Genomic DNA, 25,986 nt, shown 5'->3' with positions numbered 1-25,986 from the left:
CCATGCTGCCCGGGGCAGAGAAACTGGAGTTTCTACAAGGAGAGGAAAAAGGCCGCACCTTTTCTCAGTAACGGACTTGAGAAGGACAGTAACCAGCTTTCCCTTCCCATGGACCAGCAGCAGTACACGTACCCTCACTACCTAGAAAAGCAACATCCATAGGAACATTTACATTAAGCACATGTGGCTCATTTGCAGGACTAGCTTTTTCTTCACTCAAGTCCTGGGCTCAGTTTGGGATTATCACTGGCACCACCACCATAAGCAGTCATTCTCCTGCTAGGAATCGCGCAAAGCACTTTCACTGATCAGACTACACAGCACAAAGGTTCCTAAATTCATCTCTTACTTCGCTAATTATCAAGGGGTACAGCCTCCCAAAGCAAACCAAGCAGCCTGGCAGCGTCAGATTATTCCTAAAAATATAATAATACTACTAATGAATCCTACTATATCATATAATAGTAAACCTAAGCTTCCTAATGCAAAGTGCTGTAATGCTGTCCCAAGTTAGCAGTCGAAAGCTGCATTAATCCCCACCGTTACCCACGGGCTCGTTAAACTGCAGCAGAGCGAAAACAAAAAGGCTGCGTTATTATCACTCAGCGCCACCGCTGAGAGCCCAGTGGGGAGCCAGGACGCTTCGCGTGAACCACGCTTACACCACTGCGCTGATGCCGCTGCTGGCAAGACCCCGTGAAGAGTATCTGAAACAAGCGGTGCAGTTACTCCTGAGCTAAACAGGTGCCAGAAACGCCATGTAGGGGACAAAGGGATAGCGAAAGGAGCTTGCACCTCTCTTTTCCTCTGACAGGACCAGTAGGTGGAAGAGACAGATCTGTTACTCTCCGTCCTGACGGCTGCACAGGCGCAGAGGTTTAGGCCAAAAAGGGAAAAGGCTTCTGTGCTCACATCCACTGTAAAATTGGGCTTGAAAACACAGAAAAGCCCTCTCACTGCCAAAAGCGAGAGAAGGGAGCTACAGACTTTTTCTGCACTTCCACGGATCAATACGTATATCCTCTGAACGCTGAAACAGAAGCAGTGTAAAATGGAGCAAAGCCAGTTTACAGGAAATAAATCCCTGCAGCATGCACATAGCTAAGGGACTCCCTATTACAATGACCTAGACAGATTCTGAACTAGCAGGTGTTCAGCATACATCTGGGAGACAGACAAAGCACTATTAATCTCAAAGAAAAATAATGCAGCCTGATAATGTGACATCTGGCCACACACAATAAAAACACTGTAAAACACTTATTCTTTCCTATTTGCTAAGTACGCAATGAATCTTTTAATTATCCACATCAAAACCACGTTCAAAAGATGACAATGAAATAATTTGAAACATCTGTGAGAGACTGTATTTTATGTGCAGTGAAAAGCGATATTGGTGCTTGTGAACCTGATTCTGTCCCTGTTTATCAAGTTTCCCCCTTGAAGTCATTGGCTACCCATGCACATTTGTATAAGCAGGAATCTAAAAGTGAAAATAAAGTTCTCCCAATGTCATTTCAAATCATGTTTGAATCTGGCTTTGTTCTTTTGTTCTCCTCTTGAGCATTTCTGTAGCCTTTTTGTGAGTTATTTGCCTGTTCTTAATCCATTCAAAGAAGAGATGGTCTTAACATGCCTTAAAAAGAAAATAAAGAAATCATACAATGCAATGACTCTTTGTAACTGCACACAGCAAATGCCTATGTGGAATTAGTTGTCTTTGGGCACCAGGAGCATAAGCATTAATTACTCTAAAGACAGAAGTAGTTTTTCTTAGACTAAGAAAAAAAAAAAAAAACATGAAAAAAGCAACCAAAACAAAAAGAATCCTACAAAAAACATCCCCAAACCCCCACCCTAATGAAGCTAAAATGCCTTTATGAACTAGTCTGAACACCAGTAATAGCAAAATATGTTATATTAATGGATGTTTATTTTGAACTAACAGTTGGGCCATTTAAACAGCCTCAAACAAAATTCAAATTATTTATAGTGTCTAACATGATTGCTGAACTTTCTACTATATTTCTGAATGCTGACAAAATACTGTTTCATGTTTTCCCTAAGTCAATACACTTCATCAGTTTCTTAAAAAAAAAAAAAAAACAACAAACCAAACAACCCACAACTCACACCCTCACAAGGGTATTTTTGGAAGATGCATATTTCATTTGTAAGAAGTTGTTAGACATACCATTTCACTCTGAGGTAAAGCAAGTCTTACAACACCAGCAGTTAATCGCTAAGTCCATTAACTCCGCTGTTAAAGGTCAGAGTGAATTTTAATAGATTTACCATAAGGAAGGATGCAGAAAGCAAACTGTCAGCAAACTGGACTGAATCTTGTCCTGATTACTTCAGCTTGGGGATGTTTCAAGACCCCTTACATAATGCTATTTATTTCACCTGACATTGCAATTGCTCTTTCAAGCATGATTTATATAAATCGAGAAAGCATCTTCAGTTCCCCTTTCTGAAAGCCTTATCTTCAAAACAGCAGCTTCCCCCCCAGAGTGACAGTTCTGGACCCGGACTGTGGTGCAAAGCTGGTCCTTGCACCTTTCAGAAGATACTACTTATCCAGACCACGCAGCCCAACAACAGAATAAAAACCATGTCTCTCTCAGCAAAGACCAAACAGAGAGAAGCTTTGATGCTTAACCCAAAGAGCTCAGAGAACGCTGCAAGAGGCAACAGAGAGAAAAAGAGCTTGACTTCTTGACTAGAAGGTCACGGTTCAAGGTCCACCAACACAGAGGTGGACAACAATGGAAATTACTTCTAGAGTTTGAGACTCCATTTCTGCCTGGAGCAAGCAGGAGATCAGCCATAGTTTCCTCCAAAATCTCTGAAACAAATATTTGGGTACATATATTACTACAAAAAAAAAAAAATTCCACAGATAAAGAGTCTATTTTAAGAGGCCAACAGCCTGACAATCCAAATAGAGTGATTACAGGACCGTGTTACCATCCTCTGAAAAAAAATCAATCCTATGACAAAAAGCACCTGAATAAACAAAATACAACCGAAGGCAATGCCGTATCTCTTCAGGCAAATATGGAGGACTCATGCACCAAAACACTGTTTGCAACATGGAAAAAGGCCAGAGTGAAAATCAACTCAGAACTTTATTCTTGTGATAAATAGCCCAGTATACTTTTTAAAACCCTAGCAGCAGTACTGCCTTTAAGCCAGGCTTCTAATTAGCCACACATAATTGAAATATGCAGCTGTTAAAACACTGAGTATAAAAATAAGCACAAGAATCATTTTCTACTTGCACGTGCATTTCTCTCTCAATTAGTTATGAGATGCTCTATTTCTGAACTCCTAGTTCACTAAAGAGCTGTCACTACTATAATTGAGGGGAAAATACTGAAGCCTCATTATTATCTGATGCATTTCAAGTGTAAATTATTAAAAACCACAAAAAAAAAGTTACAGTTTGGGTCATTACAAGAATTACCTTGTTCTAAACTACATTATCATATAAACTACATTATAACAAATGATTTCTGCATCATTTAAAGGTGCTTAGGTTACACCAGTCATTACTCTTCAGAGAAAGACAGAATCACCAATTTTGGGAGAAACTAGGATTTAAAAGAGAAATGCATGCTGTCTTGGAATGAGCTGGACACAGGCACTCAAAGGGCCCACACGTTTCCTCAATTTAGGAAGCAATAAAACACAACACTACAAGTTACAAAATTATGTTGTTTGACAAAGTCCCCATTATTCACAACATGTTCTGTAATTTCCCAAGAAACATTTCTAACCACTGAAATTTTACTAAATTCCCACAAATGTTTCCTTTGACAAAGTATTTACTAAAGGAAATTGCAATAAGGTACCTTGTCAAAGGAAACATTTGTGGAGAACTTAGTAAAAATGAAATGTTTTCACCTTATTCTGATAAGACTACTATAAACATTGTAAAATATATAATTTATCACACTATAAACATCTTATTGTCATATTACTGATTAAATAATATACTATAAAATATGAAAAGTAAATGAGTATAAACTGAGTCCACTATGACAGTCATAATTCAAGTTCTTTGATTTCAATCTCAACATTAAAACTGTCAAAAAAAAAAAAAAACCAAACAAAAAAAACCAAACCACTACAACGAGAAAACCATGAAAACCACAAAAGCCTCACAAGTATTTCCCACACACACATCAATTAGGGTTTATAATTCCAGGCCCTTCATCACTACCTTGGAGATTTAGATTGTTCTTCCTCATGCACAGGTAAATGACATCATGATGCAGTTATCTGACGGTAGGACCAGATGCAGTAGTACCTCCCTCCCTGGCAGCAAAAAATAAAAAAAGTAACATGCCTCACTCTTGACAAACAACAAAATAAACAGAGCTGGATATAAACACCAGGAAATGGACTAGAAGGTAGATACAAAATATTACCTATTTATTAATCAGCACTACCAAGAGTAGAGTGCCAGGATATAAGGATTTAACACTAGACTGACATGGCAGAAATTCATGATAAAGAGAGAGCTATCACTTTCTATTGCTAATAAATCTATCTCTGCATATCAAAATTGATACAAATTACCCTAAACATAATTCTCTATCCTCAAGAAATAGAAATAAAGTGGTATACCGTATGAGATACATCAAGGCTCAGAAAAAAAGAAACCTTAAAACCCATGAATGAAAGTTTAACTTGTAGGTGTCTAGGTTGTTAAAACTCAAAGCTACTCACTAGTCTGTAACAGCTGGATTTTATAAAAGTTGACTGTAATTTTTACTGCAATCTTAGGAAGTCATCTTTATTTATTAAGTAATGGATTTGGAGAAGAACAAACTAGAAATATTAATCCCTTTTTCTTCTCCTCTTTAAAACATAAACAAATGCTGTCTTGCTCTTCATAACATGATTAAGACATTTTAAACTAATACAGTTTAATTAGCACACCTGAGAAGCCTAAGTTTCAGAAGTGCCAGTCAAATAAGTAGTTGTAGCTGCAGAAGAGACATATTTTGCTCTTAAATTGCAAACCCAAGTATCACCACACTTCAAGGCTTTGCAAAACCTGTGTTCTACACAGTTGTCCAAGCTTACACCATACATACCGATGCATGGAAGAGCTTGAGCCTCATAACACTAGTTGTTTATATTATTATCAACAAACTAAGTGGCATATATCAATTTAAGTATTTGGATATTCAGGTATTGCCAAGTACCAAACTGCTTACCAAGCCTGTATTGATTGTAGAGTCAGGTTTAGGAATAAGTTACGAAGTTATCACGACAGGAAAACATTATACAGAGTAATCCTTATGCTGAAGTGCAGAGGTGCTTGCGCCAGTATCTGAACAGAATGGCATCACTTTAAGGCTACCTCTCCAAAGTAGTTGAATTATTTTAGAATATCATCACAAACATTTATTACAGAAAATCCCACATAATCTGACACCAAGCTCTGTCGTCCTATGTTCCCCAGTCTTACTTGGTGACCTCATACACAGACTACACAGAAACTCACTTCTGTAGCTTAGTGAACAACTGTAGCAGAGACAAAACCATCTCCAACTTCAGCAGACATTGTTACTAGTTACATTTCTTTAGTTTTCTTTCTAAAAAAAAATCTCTTAGTATATTGTTTATACCATAAGTCAATTAGCTAAAATTTGGAACAGACATTTACGACCACTAGTACCCTAAGACTGATTTCAAAACAAATTGACAAACAAACAAAACCAGGCATCATCAAAAGCATACTTCCAATACCTTTTACTGGATATTAGCAAGGATCCTACTTAAACCAAACTCTCCCTTACACTCTCAAGAAGTGGATAGAATTGAAAACCTAGAAACAACCAGAAAATGCAATCAAATGCTATGATTTGCCGTCTGGTCCTAGTGTTAAAGACTATTTAGACAGCAAGATGGAACTCCAATAGTTCATTAATTTCAGATGGAGAAAGAACCAGGTCTGTAGGGCTGCACATGAGATTTTGTTCATTATTTTAAATTTGATAAGATTCTTACATTCCAGCATCATGAAATGAAAAAAAATTACACCAAGGATTACTGTACCTGGAAATATATGATTCTTGTGGCATCATCCTAGAACCAGCGGTAATATAAGTAATATCATCACTAACGTAACCAGTGGTATTACCTACTATTGGTAACAGAAGTAGAAATAAATGAGCTTCAAGTGTTTTTTTCAAAAGAAAGGACAGAATGTACAACCAGTACACTAAACACTAGCGAGCAAATGAGAAAAATTTAAATAACAACTTCTGAAATGCATTAGTTCAGTAATGTATTCATTACTAAGGCCAGAAAATACTATCATTTGATCTGATATCCGCCACAGAACAGTTTACCAATCTGACTATTTATGTATTGTAAATATATATAGTCTGCAATAAATAAATAAAGACTACTGTTTTCTGATAGTTTTATTTCCATGATGAACTACAACCAGTATTAAAAATCTAAACTAGTTTCTCAGATCTATTTGTTTGATATTAGCCACCAACTCCAACCCTCATTGTTTTATTTGACACAAAATTGAAAAGCCCTTCAACAGAAATCACTCCCCTGTGATTTACTAGCAGACTGCAATCAATTTACTTCCTTCAGCTGGCAAAAGAAGAGAGCTTAAGCTTCTTTATCACCTTCTGCAGGTGTCTTTTCTAGATCACGACTCACTGCAGCAAGACCCTTCTCAATACACCTGCAATGTCTCAGCTGATTGCACTGAAGAGTTAGGATCCTTAAACTCTTTTTTTTTGAGATCATTCAACTAATTTTTAATCCAATGTATACCATATGGTTTGGTTTGGGACAGATTCATCCCTCCTCCCTTTTTCTTAATCTCCAAGCTCTGCTCTTTCCCAGAAATGACATCAGATTTTCTCTGCACTCTCATGACTAGGTTCAGAAATAAAATTTAACTTTTAAATAAATCTTAACTTTTCGGTAAAACCAACTGATCATGGAACACATCTTCCTAGAAGCTATGTTGAAGCACACGGAGGACAGGGAGGTGGTTGGAGACAGGCAGTATTTTGTCATGTTGTACATGTTTAACTGCTATTAAACAGTGTTTCTTAAAAAACTCTGGTCTAGTTTCTCCTAAAATGTCGTTATATGTCAATAAGTCAATTAGGAGTAACTATTTAGAGAACCTGTTTCTGGAGCTTCTACTATGTACCGGTCTTCACTATTAAATACCTCCCCTCCTTCCCTATTTTTTTTTCCCTTTGAAATGCAGTGTGTGCCTAAAGCTAGCTGGGGCTTTCAAAAACCTGGTGACAGTGAAGAGCACAATATCAGGCGAGATTAAGAGTTACAAAGGAATGGGATAATCGATAATATGTAAACATCTAGACCCTGCTGTTACAGAAAGGCTTGGTCAAAGAAACAGCATTTATCTTACTGTATGCTCTGTGTGACACTAGAAAGATCACGTATTCTTTCCATGTGGAGAAATTATGAATAAAGATTAAATATGGTTGGTTTTTAAAAAAAAAAAAAAAATCCAATACCAGTCCTGTCAGTCATAGTTAGTGCCTAGTATTAAAAAAAAAAAACCTACAAAAAAAAAAAGATTGTCATCCCAGAGTAGAAAGACTTCAGAACCACAATTAAAGGAGCAAGCATTTCTAAGGCACCTGAATTACTGAGAGCAGGAAGAGCTCTCAGGAACTGAACTTTGACCTGTGCTTCTGCACCTCTGACATTAGTAGCAAAGGACCCAACACTTTCTTTAACCAAAACCAGTTTTTTGGCACCCTCTAGAGGTTTTGCTCCCACTGAGAAACAACTCAGAAGACAGAGAGTCATAACTATAATAAAATTTGGGAGAGCTTACAATCCAGAACTCAAGCCTGTAATCAGTGCAGACTGGAACCAAAAGGTTTGTGCGGGAACGCAAAACCAATACATTAGAGGATCAATTCTGGTTTCATTCTGTGTGGTCAGATTGCTCATCTCATTCCATTAACCCAGGATTTCTCGGCCTTTAGGAACAAAAACTACAAAAAGACATCACAATTAATACTCCCCTGTTAAAAGACAGGGAATCTAGTTCCTACCATGTAACTCTGGATCTTTATAAAATTCAACATTTCATTTAGTTTATGAGAAAATAAACCAAACCCAAAGACAGCTAGCAAAACAGTAGATCACCCATCTATGCAACATGGTAAAACAATATTCCAAACCTTTACGTTTCATAAAGTGCAATTTAAATTTTATTCATGTTCTCTGAATTAAAGCAGTAACAATCATTCAATTTGCCATCATTTGCCCAGACACTTCTCCCTATCCACCAAATTCCTGGCCATACAAAATATGGAGGCAAAAGGACTTTCTATCACAAAACTGCCTTTTGACTTTTTGATCAAGTTGGTGTTAGCATGCAACTTCTTATATTATATATGAGGAACTACCTGTTCAGATCTCAGTAGCTCATGCTCTCCACATCCAAGACAAATGTGCGCAAACATCAAGCATTAATTTTCTGCTATCACCACCCCCTAAGTCTGAAAATGCAGGGTGTTTCAAGCAGTTGTGCAGATTTAAGCAACTTCCTCAAAACAAAGCAGGAAACAATAGCTCATTTTAGATGCTTCATTATGAAAGAAAAAAAAATGGAAAAACATTCTACAATCTGAATGTTAAAGAGGCATTTCCTATCATCAATGATATCACAGAAATGTAAATTCCAACTGTGCAGTGTTTATTTTTAGGATAGTTTGAAATTGCAAGCCATTAATCCACAGCTTTCCAACTCAGAGACCGCTGGTCTTTTGCTGCAAATATCTCTCCTTGGCTTTGTTGAGAAAGCAAATAAAAACCCCATGGATCAGGGTGTCCAGGGTTTTCCCAGAAGCAACAGAAAAAAGGGAGCTCACCACATATACTTCTCCAGTTCCAGTTCCAGTATCAGAGTAATTTGAGACATATCTGTATCACTTTATTCAGAGCAGACTGCCATATCAGTGACTGGTGAAGTGAAATGAAATGAAGACCAATTGCTAACAAAATTACACAGTGTCTGCATAGGAGAAACTGTAATGAGACTTGAAATATCTTGATGATGGCTCCTCAAGGATCCAGCTCTAGCTACTGTGGATTTCAAATTTCAGGAGACTAGCTCTTGGATGTAGAAGACATGGTCTGAGGCAACGCTGAATGGTACTACACAAACACTGCAGGTGTGTGACCCCTACTAGAAACCATGCAAAACTTTGAGCTCCTTTACATCCTGTTATGTCTAAGTTTTCAGGCAGCATCAGAACATTCATTTGCCATCTGCTTACCAAGAAACTTCTCCTGCACACTGGACAAGCCACAGTAACCAATGGAACTGAGATCCTTCAGATGATCAGCGTATCCAGTGTTCAATCTGAAGGCCACATCCTGACTCTCATTTGCAGAGAAACCAGTTGCCTGCTCTGTTAAAAGCAAGTCTCAGTGGGAACACATCAGGCCCATAACCACGACTCTTCCCTGCTCTCAAACAGCTTCCATTCCCAGTTTAAAGGCTTGATCCTCATTTGATGTTATGTAACAGTTAAACTAATACTACAGCCCACTAATTTCTTAATTTCTTCAAGACAATGAAGATGCCAAAACAGAAGTCAAACAACAGTTGTGAATTATCTAGAAATGCAGCAGAACTGTGCACAGCTTTCCAAATGTGGTCTCATCAGTGCTGGACAGAAGAGAAGAGTCACTTCCCTTCACTTCAGGTTGATGCTTTTCCTAATGCATCCCAGGAAGCTGTTTGGTCTTCTCTGCCGTTAGAACACATTGCTGGCTCATGTTCAACTTGTCCACCAGGAACCCCAGATCATTCTCTGCAAAGCTGCTTTCCAGCCAGCTGGCCCCAACATGTACTGGTGCAAGAAGTTATTCCAACCCAGTTGCAGAACTTGGCATTTTGCCTTCATTGAACTACACAAGGTTCCTGTCAGTTCTCTTCTCCAACCTCTTAGTACATCTCTGAATGGCGGCACAACCCTCTGGTGTATCAGCCACTCCTCCAAGTTTCGGATCATCTGCAAACTTGCCGAGTGTAACTGTCCCATTACCCAGATAACGAACAAGATGTTAAGCAATACAGAACACATTATCAGCCCATGGAGTAAACCATTAGTGCCTGGCCTCCAGCTGGACTTTATGCTGCTGACCCTTTGAGGCCAGCAGTTCAGCCAGTTTTCAGTCCATGCCACTGTCCATTTACCTAATCCCTACTTCAAGTGCTTGTCTACAAGAACGTTATGGGAGACTGTCAAAAGTCATTCATAAAGTCATAATAAATGACACTCCCTGCTCTCCCTTCATCCACCATCATAGAAGGCTATGAGGCTGGTAAAGCCTGTCTTCTCCTTCATAAATCGATGCTGACTACTCCCAATCACCTTCTATTCCTTCATATGTTTGAAAATTATTTCCAGGAGGATTTGCTCCATTAACTTCCCAGAGACTGAGGTGAGGCTGACAGGCCTGTAGCTCACCAGCTCATCCTTCTTTAGGGCAGGAATGATGTTCACTTTCCTCCAGTCCTCAGGAACCTCCCCTGATCACCATGAGCTTTCAAAGACAGTTATTAGAGACTTTAAATCTCCTGCAACTAGTACAAAAGTAGAATTTGTCATGTAAGTGATGGGCAGATGCCATGATAAAGCAGATCGGTACAAACTTCTCCACTCTTCAGTGAGCAAATACACTGCTGCCTACAAGCTAAGTCTGAGGCATACATCAGCTGTTTATTAGCATTTGATTCTTGCATCTGTAACAGAATCCACACCAGAATAAAAGGAAAAGCCCTACTGGAACCATCCTGAGACAGCTTGATAGTCACAGGCTCATAATGAGATGCCACAAAATGTCACGTTACCGTGGTCATGAGAAGTGAGCTCTGACTCTCTGTCACTAACAACAGCCTGTGTCCCAACTCGGCAAAAAGCAGTATCCAACACAAGCCAGCTAGTAGCTGAAAACACAGGTAACAAAGCCTAGAGCAAAGCTCATGAGAGCAGGAGACTGAGTGATGTCAGGGAAAGCTGCTCAACTGTGAAGCAGTCTATTGGAAGAAGAAGAAAAAAAAAAAAGAAAATACAAAAAGATTCAAAGTCTAACCATCCTCTGAGCACAAAAAAAAAAATTACTTCTACCAGGGATCAGGAAGATAATGTACTCTGCTACATCCACACATACCAGTAAACAAACTTATCTCCTAGAAACTACGGTTTTTAAACCAAAATTTCTCTTCCGATTATATCTGCAGGAAATACCACTGTAATTCACATTGCATTTATCCTTTTGAGGTGTAAATGGTTTGTTAACTACACAAGTCTTGCTGATTGTAATCTGACAACCTAGAGGAACAATGGATAAGAAAAACAAAGACATGAGCAGCCCCTAGAATGGAAATATATAAAACCACAAGGAGTAATCGCCTCATGTACATGCATTCAGGATAGTGATATTTTGAATAATTAGAGGGCAAATGGTCTAAAATTCACTGTCCACTTAAACAGGCTATACTATCAAGGCTGACTACGAGTATATAAATGGATCAGTAGTATGAAAATTAGATTTATCCAATAAATTAAAGTAATTTTGCTCAGCAAACCTTTTTTTAATTATTATTTTAACAGAAATAGCAGCAGCTAACAACGCTACAAGTAATGTTTCACGGAATTTTTTAAGTTTAATAAATTTTATTTTTCAAATTAATATTGCATTAAATGTATTTTGATTGCATATTATATTACTACCTGTAAATTATTCCAGAAAAATAAATGCAATCCATAACATGGCCAAAAACATCGTTATACATTCTTGACACCAAAGTCATCACCTATATTTGTTGAGATATTTTACTTCACTTTAAACACATAAAGTGATAAAGGCAACTTCTGCCCAATATAGAAAGTGCAAAGAAAAGTCTGTGGTTACCTTCCAATCCACTGAGTCAAAGCCTGGGGTGCTCAGCCACCTTGGCCCCTTCCCTCTTTGTTCCTTTTGCAGTTTGTTTGTTTGTTTCTTTGTTTGTTTGTTCTTACAAAATGAACGTCAAGAAAAATTATGTCAGACAGGTCCACTTCTGAGAAATCATCTTAAAAGCTGAGACGTTTTAAAGACAAACAAAACTATAATAGTACTTAATGTTTTGTAAAAGTGAGAAAAAAATTGCTGAGAGATTGTCCAAATATTCTAGGGCTTACCTACGCTAATTATTTTGCTGAAGGAATCTTTAATTACTTCAATACCAACTTGACATCTACTTGAAGAAGATAACCTATGGATACAGGAAAATCAAACATTTGCCCCTCATCTTCCTGCTCTAACTGAAACTATTTGCTTCTTTTTGCTTGAAACAAAAAAAAAAAAAGGAAAGGATTGGAAATAAATTATTACTGTTACCACAACGAGGCTTGAGCAGAAGCTGTCTGTCCAGTTCTCTCTCTCAGTACCTGATGGAACAATAGCAACAGACTCCTGCTCACAAATGAGTTTAATACCGTTCCGTATACACTCTGTGTTAATACAGCAGTATTAATGCTGTAGTAAGGGACCAGCAGCAGAGTATTTGCTGATATTTTGTACAGCTTCATTATTATTGCAAAAGCAAGTTCTGGTTTTGTTCTTTAAACTTCTCATGAAGGAGGGACCTAATACAGTCTACCCTTCTCACCTCTTCTTTTCCCCCCTCCAGAGGACTCTTTTCTTACTCATTTTTATTTTTTTAAAGAAGGGACAAAAGCTCAGTAATGACATCTTCTGTTTTGGAAAAAAAAAAAGCATCTTGAATCACATAAAATATGTTGTTACCTGCTTGGGAAAACGTCATATGAAGCCAAGTAAAATGTAGTTTTATGCCACCCCTGCACCAAGAGCACTATATCAAGAGAGGAGTATTTGCTTAAGCAACACGGGAAGGGCTACATGTTCTAGGAGACAGAGTACATAAGTAATCAGGATCCTGTTTTCATGCTTGTACCTGACCTGTTTTCAGTCTCTCTAGACTTGTTTTCCCTTCAGCAGTTGTGTTATCCAGGTTTTTGAACTTTTCAGCACAAGGACCATCTGTGAGTATGTTTTGGACAGCACCGGTTCAACAGGGTTGTGATCTAAGTTCAGTTGTCAAAACACTGATGTAGTACAAAATAAAGAGCCACCACTATGCTTGATTACTTAGGTGATTGATAAATTAACATTGCAGTCTGTTCCTCCATCTGCATTCTTGCATATGGTCTTTCATATACGGTACAGTTAATGAATCTACAGCACAGGATTTTCCAAGCACACCCTGGGAGGGAACTGGTTATATGCCTCTCTGCATAGGCAGAGAGTGTTGAAGCATAGTCCCGGCTGTGGTTCTTCTGTTTGTTATTGCTTGCAGAAGGATTAACTCAGAGGTATTCAGCTCACTCTGTTTCAAGGTGGGAAACACTGGGATACTTATTTATAAACAGGCTTCAAGGTCCTGTTGTAACTCAGGGCTGAGGTCCGGCTTTGCAACAAAATTAGCCTACTGAAATTCAGTATCTGTAAGAAGTGAATACACTTCCACTCAAACATGGAGAAGTTTGGTTTCATATAAGTAGAATGATAAGAAAGTTTGAAACAAGAGCTGCAAACAGGACAACTGCAGGAGTTTCCTGGGGCTTCCACCACAAGCTAGCCAGCATCCAGAGGTAGCAGCCTCAGCCCCTTGACAGTCAAACACCTTTTTGCACCCTAAAATTATCTCAGCTATAAAGTAGTATCATAAACTGTAGAGGGATGCAGTAGATAAGACATGCACACTTGTTAACAAGTGATAGCACTAACATCCTGTCAGAGAGCAGGAAAGATCCCAGTTGTTTACATTAGTTTAAAAAAAAAAAAAAAAAAAAAAAGGCAACAACAGAATTCACGAAGCCACAGAAACTTTCATGGTATTTTAAGTAAGTCATTAAAGACTGTTTCAAGACAACTGAACAAAAAGTCTTTACAGAAGAGGAAGCCTGCTTGACAGAAACAAATAAGAGAGAGGCAGTACTGCTTTATATGTCTGTTATGTTTTAGGTAATACTTGAATGTCATATGTAAGTATTATTTAAAACTCTGCATATATCTTCAAACTTCAAAAGTTTTGGATGCATAAATGCTCAAACCTTAAATTGCAAGTCCCTTTTTATTCTTCTTTCCTACATGTATATGAAAAAGGTGGAGATTAAAACATCAGAAACATTACACAATGTTCTATAAATTCATTCAGCAGGGTAAGTCACCTTTCTGAAGCAGCTCTAAAATGATTCATGTGCAAAGAAGAAAAAGCTTTGTGCTGGCCTTCCTTTCTCTGACTGTTCCTGTGAAATGCAGATGTATAGCTGTGCTTCAGAAATACACTTTATATCTAAAACCTGATATTGTGAAATAAATCACGAGTCTCTAACCCTTTCACATAAACTACCGTAAGTTGCACATTGAAGGGAATGGAATACAGAAGTGAAATTATTTTAGCTATCCTCAAACTCCATTGAAGTCGTAGAGGATTTATCGCAGTGCTGTCGCCTCCTTTAGTTGATCCAAAACGTCTCCACTCATACCACTGCAACAGGCAAGGTTCTTGATGAATTACACGGGCAATCTGAGGTGCTGTAGCTGTCACTTACTGCTGAGGTTAATTTCCCTTCTGAATGGGAGCAACCACTGAAAGCCAACGCCACACTTCTACGTAGACATTTCTGCCTTTATGTATGTTCTCCCAACCTGATACAGACCCTGAAGTATGTCCGCCTCTCTTACATCATCTACTTAATTTAGTACTGTAACTGTTATTAAGTACTATAATCTCGTTTCACTGCAAGAAAACAAATATTTTTGCTTAAAAAAAAAAAGTGAAGAACTTCATCTAACCTGAGTTTCATCTAACCTGAGGTGGCCACCACACTTCCTAGCAATTAGAAGGGAAATTACAGGGTTCAAATTCTCTCTCATTTTTATTTTACAATTTTTATTCAAATAACAATATTCCACAGATTAATATACATGCCTTCAACAAACATAAAGAAGAATGGGTATTTCTAAATGTGGTCTCAGTATCCAAAGCTTGCACTTCTATCCTCAGATGCATAGAAAAAGTTGAACCTAAAGTCCAATAGCTTATGACAGACCCGAAGACTCCTAAAAACAACCATGCGACAAAACCCATTAATTTCTGGCGACTTGCCAATGCAATGTAGTTATTAAATCCAACGTAGAACCAAAATACCATATTTAAATAAAGATTTAATAGAAAAGTATTTGGAAAACATGGCTACTTAAATGTTATTATGAGAATATTAAGCCCTTCAAAAATCAGGAGTCCTTGCTTCTTTATTACAATCTGGTATTTTACTGGAGGCATGCTAAAGACGTTATGAATAAGTAAATTTAAAAACAGCAGAAGGGGGAGAAATAATTGCTTCATTCCCAAGAACGCATATTTCCATAAACTTAGCTATTTGATTTAGAGGTCTATATGACTTTCTAGAGAGCAGTACCATTTACTGACAAGCATACTACAGTCTCAGGTAAACAAACCTCATACTGCCAGAATGATATTGTTCTACAGGTCAGCAAGATAAGTTAGCTAACAAACTAGCATTCTGAGTTTTTCCTTCTCTTTCTCACTACACCATTTTTCCATCACTTCGAACTTATATATTGATCAAATCTGGAAAATAATCATTTAACTCAGTAGGGCAAAACTTATGAGTTCTAAAGTATAAAAATCGTAAACTACTACTGACATTACTCATCCTGCCTGGTTTATGGTAACACTGTAATACTTGTAATTTTCTTATAAAACAAACAACAACAACAAAACCCAAACAAAACCAAAAAACCCCAACTGTGTCATGGCAAACATTAGATCATGGAATTCTTGAAGAGTCAAGTGAAAGAAGGTTGAATAACGAGAAAAAAATATTTTTACTAAGGTATATCTTGTAAACTACAGGTCTCTCGTTGAATCAGTTGGATGTCTGTTACCAAATTCAACAGTAGTACAACTGGGTTTTGCCTGGGGAAAAATGCAAAATTACATTACTTTTGAGATTAATATACAAGTTATGCAACACACATGCAGGAGAGGAATTTTAACATTTGACACAGGTGCAACTAATTCCATACCTGCTCATAGCAGATGAGTAGAATATAAGCATCCAGGTATTTCTTAAACGTGTTCAAGCTCTGTTTTCCTTATTGTATCTGTGCAAGATGTCCTGTAAGAACTGATAGACTTTTGTACATAAAACACTCCTCAAAACGTATTTCTAAAAGTATTTGCTAGAAATCATCAGACTGGCACAACTACCCGCGTTAAAAGATTGAATTAGCATCTTTCCTGTTCATTGACAACACAGCAACTGTCCCTTCCAGCCTCTCTCCCTGTCCCCACCTTCCTCCCCCAGCCTTTTTTTTTTTTGTTTGCTATTAACAGTATCTCAGATTCTCAGATCTCTTTCGCTGCTTTGGAGACTATACACACAGTTAAAAAAAAAAAAAATTGCAAAAGCAATCTATATTGCAGAGTCTTTGGCTCCTCGACAAAAATCATTGCTCCAAGTCTGTTCTGTCAGTAGATCACCAGCAATCTGTCATTTGGGGACCTGAAATATTGTCACTGCCACTGATCAAAAGTCAAGTAGCACCTTGCTGTGTATTTTTAGAGGGGAGACCATGCTGAGAGAGCCTCAGAAAGAGCGATCCATCAGCAATGTCAGCCTGAGGACTCCAGTGGGCAGAGCAATGTTGTAGGGCAAACCCCAGCTCCTCCTCGCCGGCCAGTTCTGGTTTGAATAAATATATATAGAGGGATTTCACACACAAACAGGAAAATCAGGTTGTCTGAAATTACTTTGCCCAGCAGGCTTTCCAATGAAAAGACACCAGCATGTTCAGGAGGTCAGAGATGGTAGATCTCAAAAATCCGACATGTCCCAAAGTCCTAAAAGCAGGTCAAGTGTACATGGCACTTAGTTGGCATTAAGTGTTAGGTATAGCATATTCCTCAAATGCTGATGTTGCACTTGCTTAAAAAAAAATTTAAAACAAATCTTATTTTGGAAATCAGACTAAATTGCTTTACTTAATCTAATCGTGCAGTTTTAGCCATTCTAAGCTAAACTGAAGGCATAAAACATGATCAAAGTCTAGAATTTCATTTTTACTACTCAAAAACAGGTGTCTCCTCTGCTCAGTTTAACTCTTTTTATACTAATTCTCATGAAGTAGAAGAAATACTTATTACTCACTACCAAAAATTAACATCCCTTCAAACAGACGGGAGGGTGGAGAGGTAAAGACAGCAAGACCTACACCTGCACTGTACCTCCTAGACTTAGAGACAGAAAAGTAAGAATTACAATGCTGATTAATCTTGGCTGCTTTTAATTAGAAGGTATTTACAGAGAGGGAACATTTAAGACAACTGATAGAAACTCAACCTCAAAGGGGCAAAGAAGAAATGCAAAGGTGAAGTTTCACACTATACCTTCGCATTTCATCCACAGGAAGTAATTGCTGCACAGACCTATGCTACATAAGGTGACACAGGATATAAGGAAATGTTTGTTCTTTTCTGAAATGAGGAGTATTATGCATCCTTTGAGTGCTCATTATGACTGTCAGCACTGAGAATTAAGTGCACAGGATCCCAGTGGAAACACTCAAAGGCTAATGAACTTCTCTAATTTGACCAGAAATGCATGCTTCAGAATTTGTTTCTATTAAAAAAAAAAAAACAACATGTAATGGCACATATTAAAAAGACCTATTTACCTGAGAGTATTAAACAACTGCTAAACAGAATAGTGGATTAGGCTTCTCAGATATGCTACGGCTTCTGTTCAATGCTCCCATTTATATGGAAAATATTTCTTGGTATCATGACTCTGCTTCTAATGCCATTTCTTAAAACTTGTGATTCTAAACTTACCCTTTGATTAGACACGCATGTTTCTAATTAAGCTCAACCTGTCCATCCTTCTTTGAAGAGTCCACCAAGACCCTTGAGGCTTTGTGCAACACTTCACTTGTTCTTGGTAAAGATAATAGAAGTCAGAAGCAGAAAATAAGAGCAATAAGCTGCCAAGCTTGTCAGAAACACTTTCAAGCAAAAATATGTAGTTGTGAACCTATAAAGTCTTTAATGAACCACCATATTTATACTAGAGAAAAAGAGGAAATATAGTGTTGTAAACCTCATATGCATTCAACTATAGGATGCTGTATGTCACCAGTAAAATGAAAGCATGTGTAGCAGTTAATCCTTAATGAGTGTTGTGCCAGATTACAAATGCTATTTTTCTCCACAGTGAACCAAACATTACCTTCTGAAAACCATGTAGACATAGATGAGAGACATTTGGGGATTAACTTGGTGATCCCTAAGCAGGACTTCCAACACTGTTACTCAGAATCCTTCTGCTGGGCATTAATGCTATGAACGTGGCTCAGTGACAGAAATAAAGACAACAGAAGCCAACTATCTTCTGCTGTTTCAATTATAATGATAATTTTGAGAATACATTAGGCCTTCTGTATTATTGACACTTGTAAAGAAGAGATGTACTGTCACATTTCCAAGTCTTCCCCTCTACCGCCAAATGACATACATCAGCACTGCCATGGAAATCCAGATACAAAGTCACATTATTCTTGTAACTCAAGTTACAAAACCTTTTGCAGTGAGAATGGCAGGAATTATGCAATTCATCTAATACTGTCAACCTCCTTCATTAAAGCACAAACTTTTATGAAATACCCAAAGCTTTTTTGTTCTATTCAATGCATTTCTAAGCACGCTAGGTCAGACGAGGTCAGGAACCGAACTGAAGGTTCAGGTTACCATCAGGTGGTGATCAAGGATACAGGTACTTCATCAGAAATATTCAGAAAGTGTCAAAGGTGACTAATACTTGTTAAAATTTGTCAAAATGCTCATAGACTGACCTGGATTTCAATTTGTAAGAATTCACTAGACCATCCACTCTGTATTTAGCATCTGCACCATCTAGGAAGCCAACTTGCACTTTCTGTGAGACTTCAGCTTCTAGATTGCATAGAATCTCCCTTTCAGAGGTTCGATGCCGCTCAGAAATGGGATGATGTCATTAGGCATGCTCAAAAACCATCCTGAAGTTGAGTTGTTGTAAGAAATACAGGTGAGAAAGCTAATGTAAAGAACTCAATTTCTCTAAAAATTCTGGCATACAAGACAACAAGAACGTTTGTCCAGGCAGGCTTTCCCTGTCTTAACCTCCAGCCATTTCCACTGCTGAAAACCTTTAAGCTGCTGTTTCCTTAGATAACCGTTCTCCGACCTAGCCTTCTGCCTTTCTCACTCTGCTTTTTACTGAACGTGAACCTCCATATCCAATGCCATGACATTTTTCATGCCAGAACATGAGCGTGAAAAGGCTTTTGCCTTCCCATATGCCAAACAGGTAAAGCAATAGTCAACCTCTTGGCAAGAACGATTGTTTTTAAGCAAGCAAATTTGACTGGGACAACAACAATCTGCTTTCACAGGAACCTGACTACTACCCAGCCAAATACAACATCAGGAGAAAATATCAGAATGTCAGGACTTGATTCATATAGTCACGTATGTCATCTTCAGAGGAGTTAGACTCTTCATTCAGATAAATCTAAAATAATGGTTTGTTGTTTTTTTTTTTAATCCCACATCTGTAGACCAGACAGCATACCAGAAATACACACGCTAAAAAGTTTCAGTATTTTGGTGGAAAACTATCAATAAAAATTGTAAGCTTCCCATGCTCCATTTTCAACATCCAGTGCATATTTTCTTGCTTTTCAGATACCCAGCTTCAAAAGTTGTACTACTCTTTTGGGAAGCAGGAATAAAAATACAATACATTCCTTGAACTTCATTGTCTGGAGCCTTGAGTTACCTCTGAGACCCTTGCCAGTCACCCTTCCAAACTGCTCGCTGGTTGTGATGGAAGGCATAGACCTCCACAGGACGCAGATCACAAGTTTTAGTAATCTTGGTGATTCTAAAAGGTACAGCAATTTTCTAGAACCACACCCAAACTTATTTCTAGTTATTTCTCAAACATCTTAGTAATGTAAAAGAATTTAACTTGATATAAATTAATATGTAAGAGTTAAGTCTCATCCAGTGGATTTAAAACAATTAAGAACCCTATCAGAATCCCTGTTTATGCTACCTGCCTAAATTCATTTGGCTCCCTTCAAAAATTCAACCTTAAAGGGATATTTTGGTGTTACTTAATTGAACAATAATTGACTGTGTTAGGACAGAAGAATGTTACCTATGGCTGAAAGAGGAATACATATATGTTACATTGAGCCGACAGATTTAATTATTACAGTTTCCAGAAGTAATTTTCTTGACCAAAAGGAAATGGCTGTAACTGTCAAGATTTTGGGAGATGAAGGAATCAATTGCAAACTTTGCAAGGAAAAAAAAAAAAAAGGAAGGGGAGGGGAAAGGGTAGAAAAAATGGGGAAAAATTGCAACATCTTCCCCTAGAGAACCTTTTATGAAAAGCCCCTTTGGCTGTCAGACGTTCTTGATTTTGGATGTTGTTACTCAAAGTGGACTCTGCATATCTGTGGCTTCCCAAAATGAATGAAAACAAGTGGCAAATAATGGTTTGTTTTACAGTAGAATTATTATGCCTAATACAATAAAACATAATTCAATGTAACTTTCAGCATAGTTCCTTTACAGATGGATTTTAAAAAGTTACCACCATCTCAGCAGGTCTGAGAAGTATGAAGTTTTGAGAGTTTCATTAGAAGCCTGAGGTTTTTTTGCCCAGAAACTTCAATAAAAGAGGCGGTGGCCAAAAGGACAAGATAATACATACTCTTCCATGCTTTATATCTCCTGAAGTTATTGCTTATTACTATAATTGAATTTTGTAAAGCAGAACAGGCAGATTAAGAGCCAGTAGGATGCACTACAAGTTAGCGTGCCAAGAGCAATTTAAGCAAATATTAAATGCTTGCTCTCATAGATAAAAAGATGTTTCTCCATTTCTTAGTTTTAAACTAAACTGTCAACTAATACAAAAAAAAAAAAAAAGAATACCTATTAGCATGGCTATCAGTTTACATACAAACAGATACCGTATTTCCTTTGCAATTTTATTGCATTCAAGTTTTGGCCAGCACACTGCCAGAGGATCTGGTCAGGCAATCTGCTTTTACAACCCATTCATGGCACCAAGTTAGCACATCCCAAGGCGACAGAAGAAATTGTTTCAGTGTGTCATGCTGCATTCAGACTTCTTTCCAAGTCAGCCTGACTAGAGAAGAGCCATTAGCCAAAGCCTCATGTGGCTCTGCAGTGCACGAGCAGAGGACTGCATACCTGTCCTACACGGAGACTTCCTACTGACATAAGAGAAATAGCTTTTCCCATCATGCCTCCATCAAAAAAAAAATAATCAGAAAAATAACGCTTTTGCAGGAGTAATGACTTTTGTCAGGAAAAATCAATCTCTTATTTAAAAGCAAATGTGTTTTAGTCCTGAGAGTCATTCTGTCACTTAAAAAAAAATAATAAATGCACTATATTTAAAAATGCTGCCTCCATTAAGGTTTATCGTTTACTTGTATGTTATTAATAATTACACTACTAAATTTAACATTGTGCAGTAGCATCCAAAACCAATCCTGTAACAAGATCTTAGTGAAACCTTCAAAGGGGAGAAACAGTCCATTTCATTTTTGTCAAAGCTCAGCTGTAACTTGAAATATCAAACTCTTCATGACTTACAAGTGCAATCAATAAGAATCAAAACCACAGGTCCTTATTTAAGTAGAGAGTACTGTAATAATGTATTTTCCTTATCCTGCTGATACTCCTGAAAACAGGTGCTTCTAGGAACTGTTGAAACGTATGCTTGAAATCCTAACAAAGATACACTGCAATTTCCACAAGTGATAGGCTCTAAAAAATCATATCACATTGAACCATGAAATAGAAAATATATCTGAAATTTAGTGCAAAATTTAACACTCGTAAGTTGTGCTGATTCTGTTATCTGCTCCATTTACATGCCAATCTACAGCCCGACCTAAAAACATATTCCTTAAAACCCTGAAAATAAGCCGCTTCGGCAATTCCTTTGTAGCATAAGTTGATTTTACATGTGTCCTGAGAAACAAACACGTAACACCACACCACAGCCATTAAATTGATACCATTCATCAGCAAAGGTAAATTATGCAAATTAGAATTATGCAAACACCTTTTTTTTTAGCTGCTACTGTTTCTATTTTGCACAGCTGTCTGTCAGAGTTCATTACGCAAGGCTGAAATTATTTTAGTAGCATTATTGAAAAAAAAAAAACCCACAGCAAAAGTCTCAAGCGTGTATCACTGACGAGCTATTTGTTGTTTTTAATGTCAGTTAAGGTACCTGACAAACAGAACTCAAGCACCGTAGCTGGAGTTCCCTCCCAAAAGCATCTTTCTTGCAATCCACAAAAAATCATCCAACCGGCATTCAGAAATGTGTAGTTTGCTTCCTACCAGCAGCTATGGGGGGTATTTCCTTTGCTACGTACACACAGCAAAGCCCGCTCCTTTTTTTGTCAGAGCCTCTCTTATATAACAGACTGCAAAAACCATCTCTGAAAAACACAATCAAGATGCGATCTCCTGCTTCGGTACCACAACATTCAACATAATCACATTCAACGCAGTCCCAAGCCATTAATCAACTTCTCACTAATGAGGATGATCTATCACAAGTTCTCTGCAGTTTCGCAGGATGCAGACTGATAGTCAGTCAAGGCTCCCACAGGGTCAAGTCATTCACAGACTGAGAGAGAGACAGCTTCACCAACTTGGCTCAGAATGAGTCTTACAAGGGAATTTGATCGTTGTAGAACGTACGAGTTTTGCTTACGTATCACAGTCTTCCTAGGTGGTTTGGGCTTAGGGTTGGGGCTCCTCCCCAGACACTTTGTGTAAAGGTAAATAGGTTTACAGAAGCCCTAAACCCAGGTGAATCTCAGAGGCCCACAGGAAGGATACGCAGCAGCTTTCTCTGGAGACCTGCACTTAACCCCCTCACACCATGTCATTTTTACGCTGACCAGGCAGTTTGAAAAATACCAACCCACGGAGTTAGATAATCCACTCATTTTTTAAGGCAGGATGAATACAGCCTTAAACACAGGATGACAAGGATATTTTTCCTTCGCTTCATTTTGCAAAAGCCCACAACAGACTTACATAAACTCCATGTAATTCTGGGTAGTCCCCTCAACGTCTCAACGTACCCTACAGAGAGGTTTGCTACAACCCATAGCTCAGGCTGATTCACTGTTTTCACTTCACATACAGACTACAAAAATTAACCTGCAATGTGAAGTTTTTACTTTATCTTGTTCCTGCCAACAAAAAGGCATACATGTTTTAAGAGGCATGAATATCAGTTACTGCAGCCAATAAAGTTAACACCTGGGTGTTTACTAAAGGGGCCTATTCATTTCTAAATAATTTCTGCAAGTTCTGGATATTTTTCTGTAACGCACAGAGTTAATCATGACACCCTGAATCCGAACAAAGCACACCCTAACACTTAAAACTCCGAGAAAGAAAAGATGCTGTATTCCAGTCTTTCGTGGATTCATGCCTACGGGAAATTTAACATGGTTTCTAAAACGATCCCTCTGCAGGGTTGGGTTTTGTTGTGGTTTTTTTTTTTTTTTATTTTTCCTCCCAGATCCCCGGCCGGATGGATTTGTGCATTACATGTACAGCCTGCGCCGCTGCCCCTCCTCTGTGGCGACTGGCTTCAGCCGAAGCCGCGCTCTGCCCGATCGATGGAAGCACATCACACGCCAGCGCGGGAGTAAGGTGAGGGTGAAGGGAGGAGAGGCATCTTTTCCTTTCAGCCATTAAACACAAGCGCCACGAAACAGCGCGGCGCGCACCACCGCTCCCCCCTACCCACCCGCCTCCACCCCCCCCGCCCCCCCCCCCGCTCCTCGAGCGCAGGATTTGGCAGACGAAGGCTTCAAAGGGAAGAACGCACGCACGGACAGACAGCAAACGCCGCTCGGAGCCGCCCCAGGGGCCCGGCTCATCGCCCCCCCCCGCCCCCCCCGCCACCTTCCCGCCCCGGCTCCGCGCAGGGCCGGGTGCGCCCCCCCCGCCCGCGAATCCCCCGGCTCCTTCTTCCTCCTCCTCCTCCTCCCCGGCCCATGACTTCACTGCCGTAACGAGTACATCCGTACAGGGCGTCGGGAGACGCGGTGCCGCGGATGCCCTACATAAGCAGCGACAAACGTAGAAGGAAGGGGAGGAAAGAGATGCGGGAGGGGGAGGAGGCGCGGGAGAGAGAAACAAGGGAAAATAAAGCACTTTGTTACCTCTCGTCCGCGGAAAGCGCAAACACGGCTCCCCAGGAGCCCAGCCCAGCCCGGCTGCCTCCCCGAGAGGAGCTGTGCGGGAGCCCGCACCAAGTAATATCACGCAAGCGGGAAGGGTGTGTGTGTGCGCGGAGGGGGGTGCGGGGGGGGGGGGAATCTGGCACCATTACGGTGCCTGTCGTACTCACCGATCGGCGCCGATCCAGCCTGCTTTCTCCCGAACATAGACCAAATCCCAACAGCAAATCCTCAGTCCGCTAGGCAAGGATGAAAGGCGGAGGGGGCGGAGGGGGGGGGGGGGGCGCGAGCGACGGCCCCGGGCTTCACCGCAAGGTCCTGACCTTGCCCAGCTGCAGCATCCCCACCTTGCGCCCCCCCCCCCCCGGGGCGCGCGCCTGCCCCCGTCTGCGCTCCTGTTGTCCCCGCGTCCGCGCTGATCCGGCTGGCGAGGGGCTCCGCTGCAGGACGGACGGACGGACGGCTGCCCGCCGACTGCCGGGGCGAGGCGGGCTCGGCATCCACCGCCCCGCCGGCTCGGGCGAGGTGCGGGGCCGCTGCGGCGGCAGCTGGGGCAGGGGCTGGGGCTGGGGCAGGGGCTGGGGCAGGCTGCGCGGCGCCGCCGTAGCGCAGCGCGCCTGGCGGGCGCACCGGCCGCGGGATGTGGCCGAAGAAGACACAGCCGCCGCCGCAGCATCTGCCGCCGCCGCCGCCTCCCCCCTCCCTTCTCCCTCCCTCCTTCCCCGCCTGCCTCCGCCCCTCCCTCCCCCGTCCCCTCCCCAGCAGGAGCGCGCCCGCCGCCGCGGCCGAGCAGCCGCCGCTGGGTGGGGGGGGAGAAACGGGGGGGCGAACGGGCGGACCCGCTGCCGCTGAGGCGCCGCCGACTGCGCCGGGCGGGGCCGAGGCCGGGCCGGGTGCCCCGGCCCTTCTCCGCTCGGAGCCGCCGCCTGGCCGCGGAGGGGCGCGTCCCCGTGTGCCACCCCCCTTCCGCGGCCGGGAGGGCTCCAGTTGTACCGGGGAAGGGGGCGCAGGGCGCAGGTGTGGGGGAGCGCCCCGAGAGGGGAGGGAGGGGGCCGGTAGGGAGCAGGTGACTTGAAACGTGAGGTCCGCCAGCCAAAAACGGTCAAAGCAACAGGGAAGCACAAGCTTGTTCACCCTGCTGGGTTCCCCCTCGGTTCTTGGGGACCCGAGGTGGGACATCCGCCGTGTTTGCAGAAATCTTCGTGCAGGCAAAGAGAGTGAGGAATTTGGGAGTCGCGTGTGCTCCTCTGCGCGCTGAACCGTTTGCTGAGAAACTTGGGGAAACTTGGGCCCTCGCAGCACTCACCTGAAGGCTGCCACTCCATTGGTCCTTTTAACTTAGGCGCGGGGTTTTGGAGGAAAAACACCCAATTTTTTGTTGTTGTTGTTGTTGTTGTTGCCCGGAGTAGTACCCTTCATTCACGCCCGCAGCGCTTGGGAAAGCCATTGCCTTGGCTGGGGCGTGCACCGCAACGCCCGCAGCCGGTTACCTCCCTGCCCGCACCCACGGCCCCGGCTCCCGTTTGGCGGGGGCGGCACCTG

General features: G+C 40.6%; 1 protein-coding gene across 6 annotated transcripts in view; it reads right to left on the bottom strand.

Moving 5' to 3' along the window:
• Nucleotides 1–24,710, bottom strand: part of CTNND2 (catenin delta 2) — a 676,745-nt gene extending 652,035 nt beyond the window's left edge. For 5 of the 6 annotated variants that reach the window (XM_086740367.1, XM_086740369.1, XM_086740370.1 and 2 more), the window contains exon 1: nt 24,615–24,710. In XM_086740367.1, coding sequence (XP_086596493.1) covers nt 24,615–24,651 — 37 coding nt within the window. In that variant the 5' untranslated portion in view covers nt 24,652–24,710. The remainder of the gene's footprint in view (nt 1–24,614) is intronic. The other variant, XM_086740374.1, reaches the window with a different exon arrangement.
• Nucleotides 24,711–25,986: the final 1,276 nt, after the last annotated feature.

Source organism: Chlamydotis macqueenii, chromosome 2 (genome assembly GCF_036417535.1).
Source record: "Chlamydotis macqueenii isolate bChlMac1 chromosome 2, bChlMac1.mat, whole genome shotgun sequence".
Classification (NCBI taxonomy): Eukaryota; Metazoa; Chordata; class Aves; order Otidiformes; family Otididae; genus Chlamydotis; species Chlamydotis macqueenii.
This window is presented reverse-complemented; position numbering and strand designations above follow the sequence as displayed.